Source organism: Silene latifolia, chromosome 3 (genome assembly GCF_048544455.1).
Source record: "Silene latifolia isolate original U9 population chromosome 3, ASM4854445v1, whole genome shotgun sequence".
In the NCBI taxonomy this organism is placed as follows: domain Eukaryota; kingdom Viridiplantae; phylum Streptophyta; class Magnoliopsida; order Caryophyllales; family Caryophyllaceae; genus Silene; species Silene latifolia.
In genome coordinates, this window is record NC_133528.1 from 133502150 (window position 1) to 133516812 (window position 14663).

At 35.5% G+C, this 14663-nt stretch overlaps 1 protein-coding gene across 1 annotated transcript in view; it reads right to left on the bottom strand.

Moving 5' to 3' along the window:
* Positions 1 to 1832: 1832 nt before the first annotated feature.
* LOC141648085 (acyl-CoA C20 Delta5-desaturase-like) overlaps positions 1833 to 14663 on the bottom strand; it is a 78940-nt gene continuing 66109 nt past the window's right edge. The window contains exon 5 of the mRNA XM_074456543.1: positions 1833 to 2284. Within this exon, the coding sequence (XP_074312644.1) occupies positions 2071 to 2284 (214 nt within the window). The 3' untranslated portion in view covers positions 1833 to 2070. The remainder of the gene's footprint in view (positions 2285 to 14663) is intronic.

Genomic DNA, 14663 nt, shown 5'->3' on the forward strand with positions numbered 1-14663 from the left:
CTTATCTTGTTATTTATGTTTGCTTTGCACGTGTTATTTACCGTAAGAGTCACTTGATCCTATTGAGCACTAGGAGTGAGTTGCAAGCTTCCTAGTACCAATATGATTGGCGAGATTGATATTCTCATTCTACTTATGTTGAGATTCAAGTCTTAAGTATACGTGTTACATTAATAGTGATGTCCCGTGCATTGTTTGTCAACTTATAAAATGTTTTCAAAGAAAATGATTATTGTTTCATCCACATGTATATATTATGTTGTTGTCCTATTACTGTGTATGTCACATGATGATATCAGATTAAAGTTGGGCTATCGATTCAGATCACATGTAGTGTTGGTTGCCTTCTTGGCATAGAATGACATGGTCGTGTCTTTTTTCGTTTATTCTTTTCTTATCATTCATACGTGATTCAGGAGTAAAGTTGTTTACTTGTTTCTTACTTTATTGCTTAATAATGAAGTAATATGGGTGGAAGAACCCTGAGTTACTCCTCACAGACCATGGCATTCATTTTTATTGAGCGAACCGGTTGCATGTTGGTGTTTACACAGGGTTTTGATGAGTGAGCTAACGAATATTTTATTTACAACGATAAACCCTACACGTTGTACTTTAGACTCGTGTCTAGTATTATATTTGTGCATTATTGAGGGATCGAGATTCCTTATATTCATATAAGTTGTATTTTGTATAAAAGCGTTTTAACCTTATGTTTTGATTTTATGACTTAGTGACTTCGTGATTCTTATTATTAAAGTTTTTCGCGTTTTTCGCATTTTCCGCTGTAATTTTTGTGTTTATCTCGTTGTATAACCACGCGGGTTCACAAAGAATTTTTTTTTATTACCGATTTGCTTAGATTTCATTCAACGTCATCATCAATGATAGATTCAATCAACTCAAAACCTCTTTATTTGTAACCATCTACGACAGTTCCTAAACATAACCTTATCTAGCGTTCGACCCTTAACTTCCTAGGTAAATATATACTACATTTTATTTATTGAGTAAAGGTTTATAAATATCTAATTTAGAGGGTCATGACAAATCTAGCCAAGAATTAGGTCTTAGTCGCATAACACTCATCATTTGACAATACGTAATTTTCAAGATAATACTATAGGCACGTAAAATTTGTATTAGTGTCACGTCAAATGTCAAAGTCAAAATGTTGACCCGTCAAATACCTGGTGTAAAATTAATATAATTAATTTGGATGAAATTTAATTAAAGTAGTCCATTTTAATTAAATTTAGCCGAGTCCGATTTATTAAAGTGGTAAAATCCGACAAATGGGTCAAATCCACCTAAATGAGTCAAATTGACTTTCAAGTCCAAGCCCATTAAAAACCTAGAGTTCTAGTGTGCATTTCTCTATAAATAGAGAGTTAATGTTCATTTGCAAGGGATGGAAAAAATAGGGGAGAAAAGGTGAAGACTAAGAAAGTTCATTATCTCTACAAATCAAATCCTTCTAAGTTCCATCAAGAAAGAAGATCAAAGCATTGTTCCAAAGATCGACATAGAAGCACTTCAAATCTTGTGCCATCATCGTCATCACCAAGGAGTCAAATCATCAAAGAAGAGCAAGTCCAACGACCCTCCATCAAATCAAATCGCCTACGGAGATCAAGTCAAGCGATCCTCCATCAAATCGTACATCTCTTCAAATCTCGACGTCAAGCACTCGAAATCGTGCAGTCAAAGGTGAAGAAAACAACATCCCGTCAAAGGAGAATTAAATTCATCGCGACCCTCCTTTAACCATCGTCATTCAAGTGTAGTGGAGATCGAATCAGCGAATCAAATTAGAGATTGTACTCGGAACATTTAAATCTAATAAAATTATTTTGTTACCATTTTTGTGTTTGTCATTTATTTTACGGATCACAAATTTGTGTATACAAATACAACATATCCTTTGACATTTTTATATTAATCTAAACATTTTTTTTTCAGGGTAGAATCATTAAAATATTTTTGACGATAAATATAATCTTTTCAGGATCAATAATTTCCAATATATTTTGTCTTTAAAACATACATTAATTAGCACTGCAAGCTTTATCAACCTTCCACGTCCTTGAGTTTAAAAGCCAAATGTTGTTTGTGAGCCTGTGTTGGAAGCTTAACATCCTTAGCTAAGCCAATAAATTCAAGAAGCGCGATAATGTACCATGTATAATCAATTTGCCACCATTCCAAGCCATGTCTAGCTGAGTACTCAAACGCATGGTGATTGTTATGCCACCCTTCTCCGCCTGTTATCACCGCCACCCACCTAAAAACCATTTACAAGGTATGTTAGTTTATACTCCGTATGTTACAAGCATTCAAGTTGTTAGAAGAGTTACAATGCAAAATTCCAAAATCATCAATGTGACGATATTGTAAAGCAAAATTCAAAAATCATACAATTATTTTGGTTTTATACATAATTGTTTTACATAATTTCACATCTTATATGTGATGATTAATAAATGGGTGGTCGGGAAATCCCAACCCCACAATACTCCTTCGCCCGATCCAGTAGCATTTGAAAAAAAAATTAATCATCATATTAGATTAACTTGTAGTTGACTTGTAAAAGAGCTATAATACTCTATACTGGGTAAATAATACTCCGGAATTATTAGAATTTTTTTTTGCTAAGCCTAAGTACTTACGGAAATGGGCTGCTTGAAAACTATTCACATCAATTGGTCCACGTCCATCATTTGTTTATTTTTTTGCTAGGTTAAGTAGTCAGTCGCTACTTCACACAACCACTAGTGCACTTTTTATATATATATATATATATATATATATATATATATATATATATATATATATATATATATATATATATATATATATAGTTAAGATTTAAAGGCAGGCATTGTTTGAGACAGCGAGTATGATAGCTGCAACAGTGAAAATCAAGCACCCATTAAAGAGTGGCATTCCGCCTTAAGTTTCCTTTTGGAATCAATACTTGTCGTGTGTGAAACAACGATTATATTGTTTTGTAAAGATTTAAAAGCAGGCGTTGTATGAGACAACGACTATGATAGCTGGAGCAGTGAAAAACAAGCACCCATAAAAGAGCGGCGTTCCGCCTTAAGTTTCTCTTTGGAATCAATACTTGTGTGTGAAACAACGACTAGTTTGAAGTGTGGAACTAGTCGATATCTCATATAGCGACTAGTTACCTGGCGTAAATAAAACACCAAAAAAGATTAACTAGTTACTTCATTTACATACTCGGAAAAAAACACCCAAATCCACCCCCTAACCTTAAATCACCCCCCAAATCAATTGCTTTCCAAAATCAACCCAAATCCATTATCTCATTCTACCTTTAATTTCTCAAAAGCAACCTACTTTTACTAGTATCATTAAAATCTTCTTATTTTTTTTAATAAACTAGATTACCGACTGAATTTTTTGGTTTATTATTTCGTTTGTCTTATTAATTTAGGTTGTTGTAATGCTATATTTGAGGTTACTCTAATGGTGAGATAGTAATCTAGGTGGTTGTATGTTAGATTTGTATTGTTGGATTATATGGAATCGGGACCAAATAGTGAGAGCATTCTTTACATTTGGAAAATTAATAGGAGCTTAGCTATATGAGAGGGAGAGGTAATAAATTACTTAAATACGCCATAGTAACATAGTACTTCTGTAACGCCCCGTAAATTTTGGACCATTATTATTTTGTGAAAGTAATTTATTGATTAAGTTGAATTTAATATTAATATATTTGAAATAAAAATAATTCAAAGAAATATAATTTTATTATATTTTGAAGTAAAGTATTTATTTTGATAGTTTCGAAATGTTTAAAAATAGTTTAAACTGTGTAAAAACTTTTTATTACGAAATAAGGGCATATCGGAGAAAAATTACAACTCTTTTGAAAATTGGGTAAACGGTTTTGGAAATGGGTCGTATGAGTATTCAATTTTCTTGTAATCTCGTGTTTAAGAACTTTGGTCTTGTCGGAATTTGCATTTGACCAACGGTTCTAATTATTATCGAAACGAGCCGAAACCGACTCGTAAAATCCCGACTTAAACCCGTCTCCCTCCTTTCCTCTCCCTTTCACGCGGCACCTCCCCCTTCCCCTTCATTTTTTCTGATTTTTCTTTTGTTCTTCTTCCTTAACATTCCCAATCACCAAAAACCACCATTAAACTTACTTTTCAAGCTAAAATCACCATAACTTTCTAGTTTCTTGACGGATTTTCGCATAATTTATATTTCCGGAATCCTCTCGTCGAGATCTTTAACCTGGTATATTTTAATTTCAGTTTTCTTGAAGTTGTTTTAAGACGGATTTTGGTATAATTTCGGTATTATACTTATTTATTGTGTTTTTATTGTTTATTTAGGTGAAGAATTGGAAGACGAGTTTGGGGACTCGTATATTGTCGAAGATAGCGGATAGTTACTAGTTAGGGTTTGGTTTTTAAGGTGCTAATTGCTCATTTTCTAGCTTAAGGTAACATATTTCGAGTTACTCGACGAAAAATCGTCACATGCTTTGATTTTTGTATCTTTTTGTGATTTTTAATTAAGTAGTTAATTTCACATGTTAAAATGATTGCATGCATGTTTAATTCATGTATTTTTGTTAGTTTTAGTTAACAAGTTAGTATTGGAAACGATTAATTATGTTTCAGACGGTCTTATACTGAACAAAAATGGAGAAATGGAGGTGTGGGGTTTGGCAAAGCAGTCGGGTGCCCACGGCCACTGGCTGCCCGGTCACCCGTTACTTGTTTCGCGGTTTTCCATGCTTTGTTCGTCATTTTAGGTTCATTAATGATATAATTAGAATAAGTGACATATGGTTAAACTTAGGAAATGAATCATATTAGTAGTTAAAAATTATGTTGATGGTAAAAATAATGTTTATATTGATAGTTTTCACATGTTAGGATAGTTTATAAAATGAAATTGTAATGATTAGGCTCAAAATGAAATTTTATAGCGATAATTGTAATGTTTTGATGATTGTCAAAAATCGAGCCTTAGTCCCTTTGATCGATTCGATGTCATCAATTGAGTGATTGGTCACCGCAATTTAACCCGCACTGTCGCAGGTGGGGTTGCGGGTAAAAATTGGTTGAATGAATTAGATAATCGGCCTTTTTCTTGTTTTAGGCCATTTATTATATCTCTATTTCACATGTGTAGTTAGTTGAATTTAAGTAGCTTCTTATATTGTAGAAACGGCCCTAGATTCCCTGAAACCTTTAATATGGTTAATATTATTAGAATTGGAAATTGGTATTGAATACTTATTGAAGATACTGTTGGATTGTTTGCTGAATAGACATTTATATAGCCTTTCACATGATATAATGTTAGCATTTATGTTGGTAAGCTGGACTCTTTGCCCTCTTATGGTTAAGTGGGTGTCTTACTTGTCTTATGTGGTGTGGGCTAAAGTATTCAAGTCGGGACTAGTGGGACTAGGTCCTAGGTGAGTATTTCGGCCTTCATCATAGATAGGTCTTTATAGTCTTTGACGAGTATATGTTCACTGCTTGATAGCCTTTGTGTTCCTGACTAGTGGATTTATATCCAAGTTGGGGCATGACCTCGTTACTTATTTTGATAGTAAGTGGTCAGCTTAAGTACTAGCCAACCCTTTGGTGGACTACTTAGGGTACTCACTTTGTTTTAGAAAAATTGTGGGTCTTGGGTGCGGTGGTGTGTATCCGCATGTCTAGGTCTGCGCAGATTTTAGGCTAGGGTTGTGTTGTGTCTTGGCCATGTTTTATTAATATTAACCGCTGAGCCAAGATACCGGTTCGATTACCTTCCCTACCTCGTGGTATAGACTCGAGTTACAGAGTGACTATTGACGGTGCTAAGAACTTATGCCTGTCTTTGATATATTGCCCTTTCTTGTATGGTGATTTTATGAATTGTAATAGGTGAGATGTAAGCCGGTTACAATTGATAAAGTTTGGATTACTATTTGTTATATGTTTCACATGATAGTTAATTTGGGCAGTTTAGGGGTCGTATGTTAGAATACTTGATAATTGAATTATTTATCATGTTGTTTACATGTTTCATTACATGTTACATTATATATGACGATTCGTGGCTGGGAGGACTCGAAGTTACTCCCCACTGAATTGTGGCTTTCGTGTTTGTATAAAATGCGATTGACAGGTTGATGAATGCTTAGTTGGGGTTCACAGACGAGCTAGTGAGCAAGAGAACCTTGGACCTAGTTTGGCTATTTTTAGTAGTAAACCTTTTAACTTTTGGTTTTGTATATATTTTGAAGGGACATATGTCTCCCTTTTCTATTTTGGGTTGTATCATTATATTTTCTTATAGATTAGCTATGGCATGTAATTTAGTTCGTTAGCATTGCAGGTTTTGGCACCCTCCTCTTGGGAATGTTGGAAATGTTTGTGGTTGGTTTAGTAAAGTTTTAAAAATTACAGGTTTTGTCTAGTTGAACCAATTACAAACATATCCTGTCAGTTTTTCTGTAGAATTTACGCATTTATTTATCGTTATTTTAAGGGTGTCACAGTTGGTATCAGAGCTTGTTGCTCCCGACGCACGTTTGTGCACCCCACTTAAAAGCACCTGACCTTTAAATAATAAACTTGAGAGATGGGTAGGATGGGTAGATTTAGGATTTTATGTGGTAGTCTGTTTGTGATTGCTAATTGTTAGGTTCTAATTAATTTTCTCTTTTGCAAGATGGCTCTCCAAGAAATGTAGATAATGCAATCTTACAAGCTAAGTTTGTTGATTGTTAGTTATTAATTTTGGTGCCGTTAAAGATTGGTTATGCCAAATGAAGAATGCTTCCACTTTCTCGATATTTCTTTCCGTATTCAGCGTATCTTACCTTAACCTTCCAATCTCGTTGTTCGTCTTTCAAATTCCTCTACTCTCGCCCTGGGTAACTACTCTTCAATTCTTCCCCCGATTCATCCTTAGTTCGTTTTCTTCTTATAATAAAAGTCCATGTGGACACCTTCCTTTTATTCCGCAGGATAGTCCTCTTGTTCAAGAGAACCCGGTTTTGAGAGAATGTATCATTGGAGGGCGTGAACGAGTTGAGAAACTGATTGTTTAAGGTTTGAGTTGTATAGGAGAATATAACTTGGGATCCTTTGGTTAGTCTTGTTAGTTGTGCTTGATATGAGAGCCTAGTGAGTTGAGAAACACCTTGGAATTTATGTCTATTGAGAGCTTGTTTGTTATAGATGATTGAGCATAGGTACTACCTTAGCACATAAGATGGAATGAACTTGAGCTATTTCATTTGAGAGTCTCGATGTTTCTTGTGGAGAATTAAAGGAATAATAGTTAGCCCTAAACCTTGTAGACTTTGAAAGGAATACAATTAGACATTGACGTTGCTAAATGGATTGGTATCTTACTTTGAAATTAGTTAGTTTGTTAAACCTTTTGAGTTGACCAAATCTAGTATAGAGTAGCCCTTGTTGACCTTTCGAAATTCGAGAACACGTGGTTGACCTTATTAATCATATCTGAATTTAGGAATTTTGGTGGAATGTTGTTCGATGTAGTTTGTGAGTTCAAAAATGTGATTCTAATTTATGGTATCGGAGACTAGAAGTATTAAGTGGTGAGATGATGGAGTAAACAAGCCATGGTACTTGGGGGTGACATAGTAAGTGAAGTTCAATGACGAGAATTGTAAAGAAGATACTTTGGGACATGGATGGTAACAAATGAATTTGTGTGGTGAATTGATTTTGGCTCTTAGAACCAATTGAGTTGAGGAATACCTACCATTGTGGAGTCCTTGTTAGTCCTATGATTTGGTAGACATTTGGGGCTTTGTTGAGCACCTTAGTGAAGTAACCTTATCATATCGATCATAAGCTTTGATGAGTGTTTGGTAAGCGGTAACCTTTTCATTATGCCGCTTTTGTTCTCCTTTCCTTCTCTTTAACGTTCGTTGAACCCTGTCTTATGCCAAGGTTTACGTATCTTCTTCTTGCCCGAGATATCTTCTTAACTCGAATACCTCTTATTTTTGTCAACCGTTATCTTTACGGTCCGATTCCTTATTTCCTAACATGTCATTTGTTCCTTGCTTATCCTTCCTTAACGCCTTTTTATAATACCATTTCTTTTGAGAAATGTTGGCCTTGGTTGGACATCATGACCTTTGAAGGGATTGTTGTGTTTGACCCTTTCCTGATTTTGAGAGGATTTGATATTGGAAAGACTTAGGTAGTGTGATGAGACATACTTGATGGTTCTTATACCTATAGATCCTTGATAGAGTGAGTACTTTGGATTGGTGGATTTTGTGTGTCAAGTGTGAGTTGCATTGGTTACTAAGGTTATGGAACATGGCGTTGTTGTTTATGTTTAGGGTACTAGTGTTTAGTACTTGACTTAAAATGGATGAAACTGAATGGTGGATTTGAGGATGTAAGATTGACTAAGTAAGTCGAGTTGTGATTGGCTTTCATAATCACTTTGGACATGAGAGTTTGATAATGTGTATGACCATATGAGAAAAGCTAATGGTGGGTTTATTAGTTGGTTTTAGTGAGTGATATTGATTACTACTTGAGGTATGGTATGAGAGTGAAAGTAAGCTACAATGTTGGAAGTCTTAGCACTTGTTTTGGTAACTAGAAAGGGTAATGGTATGGTTGACACCAATTGTTAGGTTAAAAAACATAGTTTCAATTTATGTTTTAGGAACTCTGAGGTGATAAAGTGTTGTTACAATTAAGACCTTGTTTCTTGGGAATTTGATGGTAAGTAAGTTATAGGATGTCAAATTTGAAAGAATACTCCTTGGGATGTTGATGACCATAATGGATTGATGATGTGATTTGGTATTAGTTGGCTCTTGGAGTTATAGCTTGGTATTGGGATTCTTGATTAAAGGTTTATTTGTTTTGAGGAACCCATAGTTGACACTAGTTGGATACGAATATAACTTTGTTAGAAGCCTTGACCTTAGACTTGTGAAAGTTGTTTCTGGATGTTTGAGGATTTGGAGCGATGAGATCACACTTATAGTGGAGTACCTTGTTTTTCAGGAAAGCAGTTAGGATGAGGTAACATAAGCGATTGAGGAAACCCTTGGGAGTGATGTGGTTATGAGTTTTGTTGTTAGGAAGTTTTTGGAACCGTTTTGAGTGATGTTGTTGTTTGAGATAAAAGTGTCTGGCGTTTCCTTGTTGATTAATTTCCCTTTTTCTTTGATCATGAGCGTTACCGCTCATACCTCTCTTCCTTATTTTATCATACTCCTCTCATAAGTTTGATGTGGTAACCTATGAAACTCCATCCTTGACACCCTTTTTGGTTCGACTTCAATTCTTACCCCATGAAATTCATACAGCTCTTTTGATTAGTTAAGCTTGAATCCTTTTAGCGTATTTGCTCCTATGATGTCTAAGTTACTTTTTCCTTCGAGGAATTTCTAAATATTTCAAGCTACCAGTTTCGATTCATTCTTGAAAGTTTATGTCACTTCTGCAAACCTAACCTATTTTTGAAGACTTGAAAATGAAAATTTGATTTAGTTCCCTATTCCTTTCTTGATTATAAACTCATTTATCGTAATTTTAATTTCTAGACCCGAGTTTTTCGTTAAGATTTGTCTGATTTCTGTTAATTTTGATCCATTTATGACTTCTTTGTCAAGGTTTAATGTTACATTTTTAGGGATTTGACCCCAATTAGGTTTAAAAGTGAAACCTTTACTTCTATTTTGGCTTTTTGCAAAAGAAAATTTGAGTAGATTACCTTTCTCTTACTTTGATTTTAACATTAATGAGTGTTAAATCTCGTTGTTGGAGACGTCCCAATAATGGGTTTTCTCATTTATTGGTGTAGAAATATTTTTATATATCTTGATATGAATGTGGATGTTCTTGTCTGATCAACAAGAGTATCACCGTTTCATTGGAAAGGTACCTATATTTTCTTATAACTATAATTTCTCCTTCTAAGTTTCGAGGGCGAAACTTTTTAAAAGGAGGGGTGATTGTAACGCCCCGTAAATTTTGGACCGTTATTATTTTGTGAAAGTAATTTATTGATTAAGTTGAATTTAATATTAATATATTTGAAATAAAAATAATTCAAAGAAATATAATTTTATTATATTTTGAAGTAAAGTATTTATTTTGATAGTTTCGAAATGTTTAAAAATAGTTTAAACCGTGTAAAAACTTTTTATTTCGAAATAAGGGCATATCGGAGAAAAATTACAACTCTTTTGAAAATTGGGTAAACGGTTTTGGAAATGGGTCGTATGAGTATTCAATTTTCTTGTAATCTCGTGTTTAAGAACTTTGGTCTTGTCGGAATTTGCATTTGACCAACGGTTCTAATTATTATCGAAACGAGCCGAAACCGACTCGTAAAATCCCGACTTAAACCCGTCTCCCTCCTTTCCTCTCCCTTTCACGCGGCACCTCCCCCTTCCCCTTCATTTTTTCTGATTTTTCTTTTGTTCTTCTTCCTTAACATTCCCAATCACCAAAAACCACAATTAAACTTACTTTTCAAGCTAAAATCACCATAACTTTCTCGTTTCTTGACGGATTTTCGCATAATTTATATTTCCGGAATACTCTCGTCGAGATCTTTAACCTGGTATATTTTAATTTCAGTTTTCTTGAAGTTGTTTTAAGACGGATTTTGGTATAATTTCGGTATTATACTTATTTATTGTATTTTTATTGTTTATTTAGGTGAAGAATTGGAAGACGAGTTTGGGGACTCGTATATTGTCGAAGATAGCGGATAGTTACTAGTTAGGGTTTGGTTTTTAAGGTGCTAATTGCTCATTTTCTAGCTTAAGGTAACATATTTCGAGTTACTCGACGAAAAATCGTCTCATGCTTTGATTTTTGTATCTTTTTGTGATTTTTAATTAAGTAGTTAATTTCACATGTTAAAATGATTGCATGCATGTTTAATTCATGTATTTTTGTTAGTTTTAGTTAACAAGTTAGTATTGGGAACGATTAATTATGTTTCAGACGGTCTTATACTGAACAAAAATGGAGAAATGGAGGTGTGGGGTTGGCGGCAGCAGGCCCGGCAGCAGGCCGGCAGGCCCACGGCTGGCCCACGGCTGGCCCACGGCTGGCCCGGGTCGGCCCATTACTTGTTTCGCGGTTTTCCATGCTTTGTTCGTCATTTTAGGTTCATTAATGATATAATTAGAATAAGTGACATATGGTTAAACTTAGGAAATGAATCATATTAGTAGTTAAAAATTATGTTGATGGTAAAAATAATGTTTATATTGATAGTTTTCACATGTTAGGATAGTTTATAAAATGAAATTGTAATGATTAGGCTCAAAATGAAATTTTATAGCGATAATTGTAATGTTTTGATGATTGTGCCGAAAACTGAGCCTTAGTCCCTTTGACTGATTCGATGTCAGTCAATTGAGTGATTGGTCAGCCGCAATTTAACCCGCACTGCCGTCGGCAGGTGGGGTTGCGGGTAAAAATTCGGTTGAATGAATTAGATAATCGGCCTTTTTCTTGTTTTAGGCCATTTATTATATCTCTATTTCACATGTGTAGTTAGTTGAATTTAAGTAGCTTCTTATATTGTAGAAACGGCCCTAGATTCCCTGAAGCCTTTAATATGGTTAATATTGTTAGAATTGGAAATTGGTATTGAATACTTATTGAGGATACTGTTGGATTGTTTGCTGAATAGACATTTATATAGCCTTTCACATGATAGAATGTTAGCATTTATGTTGGTAAGCTGGACTCTTTGCCCTCTTATGGTTAAGTGGGTGTCTTACTTGTCTTGTGTGGTGTGGGCTAAAGTATTCAAGCTGGGACTAGCTGGGACTAGGTCCTAGGTGAGTATTTCGGCCTTCATCATAGATAGGTCTTTATAGTCTTTGACGAGTATATGTTCACTGCTTGATAGCCTTTGTGTTCCTGACTAGTGGATTTATATCCAAGTTGGGGCATGACCTCGTTACTTATTTTGATAGTAAGTGGTCAGCTTAAGTACTAGCCAACCCTTTGGTGGACTCCTTAGGGTACTCACTTTGTTTTAGAAAAATTGTGGGTCTTGGGTGCGGTGGTGTGTATCCGCATGTCTAGGTCTGCGCAGATTTTAGGCTAGGGTTGTGTTGTGTCTTGGCCATGTTTTATTAATATTAACCGCTGAGCCAAGATACCGGTTCGATTACCTTCCCTACCTCGTGGTATAGACTCGAGATTCTGAGTGACTATTGACGGTGCTAAGAACTTATGCCTGTCTTTGATATATTGCCCTTTCTTGTATGGTGATTTTATGAATTGTAATAGGTGAGATGTAAGCCGGTTACAATTGATAAAGTTTGGATTACTATTTGTTATATGTTTCACATGATAGTTAATTTGGGCAGTTTAGGGGTCGTATGTTAGAATACTTGATAATTGAATTATTTATCATGTTGTTTACATGTTTCATTACATGTTACATTATATATGACGATTCGTGGCTGGGAGGACTCGAAGTTACTCCCCACTGAATTGTGGCTTTCGTGTTTGTATAAAATGCGATTGACAGGTTGATGAATGCTTAGTTAGGGTTCACAGACGAGCTAGTGAGCAAGAGAACCTTGGACCTAGTTTGGCTATTTTTAGTAGTAAACCTTTTAACTTTTGGTTTTGTATATATTTTGAAGGGACATATGTCTCCCTTTTCTATTTTGGGTTGTATCATTATATTTTCTTATAGATTAGCTATGGCATGTAATTTAGTTCGTTAGCATTGCAGGTTTTGGCACCCTCCTCTTGGGAATGTTGGAAATGTTTGTGGTTGGTTTAGTAAAGTTTTAAAAATTACAGGTTTTGTCTAGTTGAACCAATTACAAACATATCCTGTCAGTTTTTCTGTAGAATTTACGCATTTATTTATCGTTATTTTAAGGGTGTCACAACTTCCTTATCAATTGTTCATATATCAACTAAAAATATGATTTTCATTTTAACATTTAGGAATACGGTGTTCGCACAACGCGACATCATTTATGATCCATAGTACCATACTACTCAATTTCTTTGAGATTGTGGAGTGACATTTTCTGCTAAGAACTGTGCGTCAATTTTGGTGGCATAAAAAAATCCCACCTCCGTGCAATACATTTATTGATTCGCATAATATTACTAAGAAGAGTGATAGTCAAACAAATTATGAGACTCTGCATAAGGAGTGAATTCAATTATGACACAACCGCTTGGACAATATGGTTGAGTTGAGGAATCCTTACCGAGGTTTAATATAATGAGCGATGATGATGATTACTTGAAATGGTATCACGTCATTAGCCCCCACGCACCTCATTAGTCCCCTAAGCCTAAATTTCTATGAAGACTATGAAAATCATACTACTACTACATACCCGGCCGCAACCGATTTCCCGACACTTAGTAAGTGTTCGATCACTTTATCATCTCTTATGTCCTATTTTGCTTTATCTTAAGTTTTATACTAATATAGTTTTCATGATGCAAACTCGGGCAAATATATTTACATACAATACAACAGAAATGATTTCCAACATGTCCGATGACATCCCTCTGGCTCAATACAATGTGGTAGAAAGGATGTAAATGGTGTCACTCCATGCATTACGAAATACAAGACAAGGACATCTAGTTCAATACGACGAGACAAGAGATCTCCGCCAAGATACGACTTTCGCTGCCTTAAAACACCGGCGATAACATGCCACAGCTCAAGAGAGGGAATAAGCGTAATTATCTCAAAGAACACACGATAAGGGAAAAATCGTAAGGCAGGTTAAGGTAGTAGGGAAAGTGGGTATGTAAGTTTGTGAAGTGAGTTTTAAAATTAATTGTGAAATTTGGTTTCTTGTTGCTAAGCGCAGAAGCATATTGTTACTTTTTGTTGGCCATGTGCTTTACCACTCTCCGCTGTTCATAATAGTACGATATTATTTATTTCGGGCCAAGCACTCAAGGATTTAATCTTGAGCTCCTTCCAAAAAACCTTGTACTAGTATATTTTATGGTGATTTATAAAGACGATCTTCTAACTTAACACCACCAACGTGGGACATGAGTTTTTATTCTAACGATCCTTCTTTCAAACCAATGACCATTATCTAAACTCGGACTTTAACCTCTATGGAGAAGTCTCCACACCCTACAACTCCAAATTTTAGACACCCATAGTGTAATAATCATTATTTCTAGAGGTTCACTGGGTGTAGCGTGGAGTACTCGCTGAGTGGGCTATACTCGGTCAAGTAGTATGTAACCGAGTGGGTTTGTGTTTTAGACCTGGTTCTGACGTGGTAGCACTCGACCGAGCGGATGAGGCACTCAGTCGAGCAGGTCCTACTCGATATGAGTACGCCTTTGGCACTCGACCGAGTGAGCCGTTTTGAGATTAGTTCGCTGATTAAGTTTTGTGATTAAGGAGATCAATCGTTAGGTTTAGGAGGTTCACTCGGTCGAGTAGGGTGGAGTACTCGGTCGGATGGGTTGTACTTGCTCGAGTAGTAGGTGACCGAGTACGATTGTGTTTTAGACCTGGTTCTCACTTAGTGGCACTCGACCGAGCGGATGAGGTACTCGATCGAGTAGGTGCTACTCGATCGAGTAGGCCTTTGGCACTCGACCAAGTGAGCCAGTTTA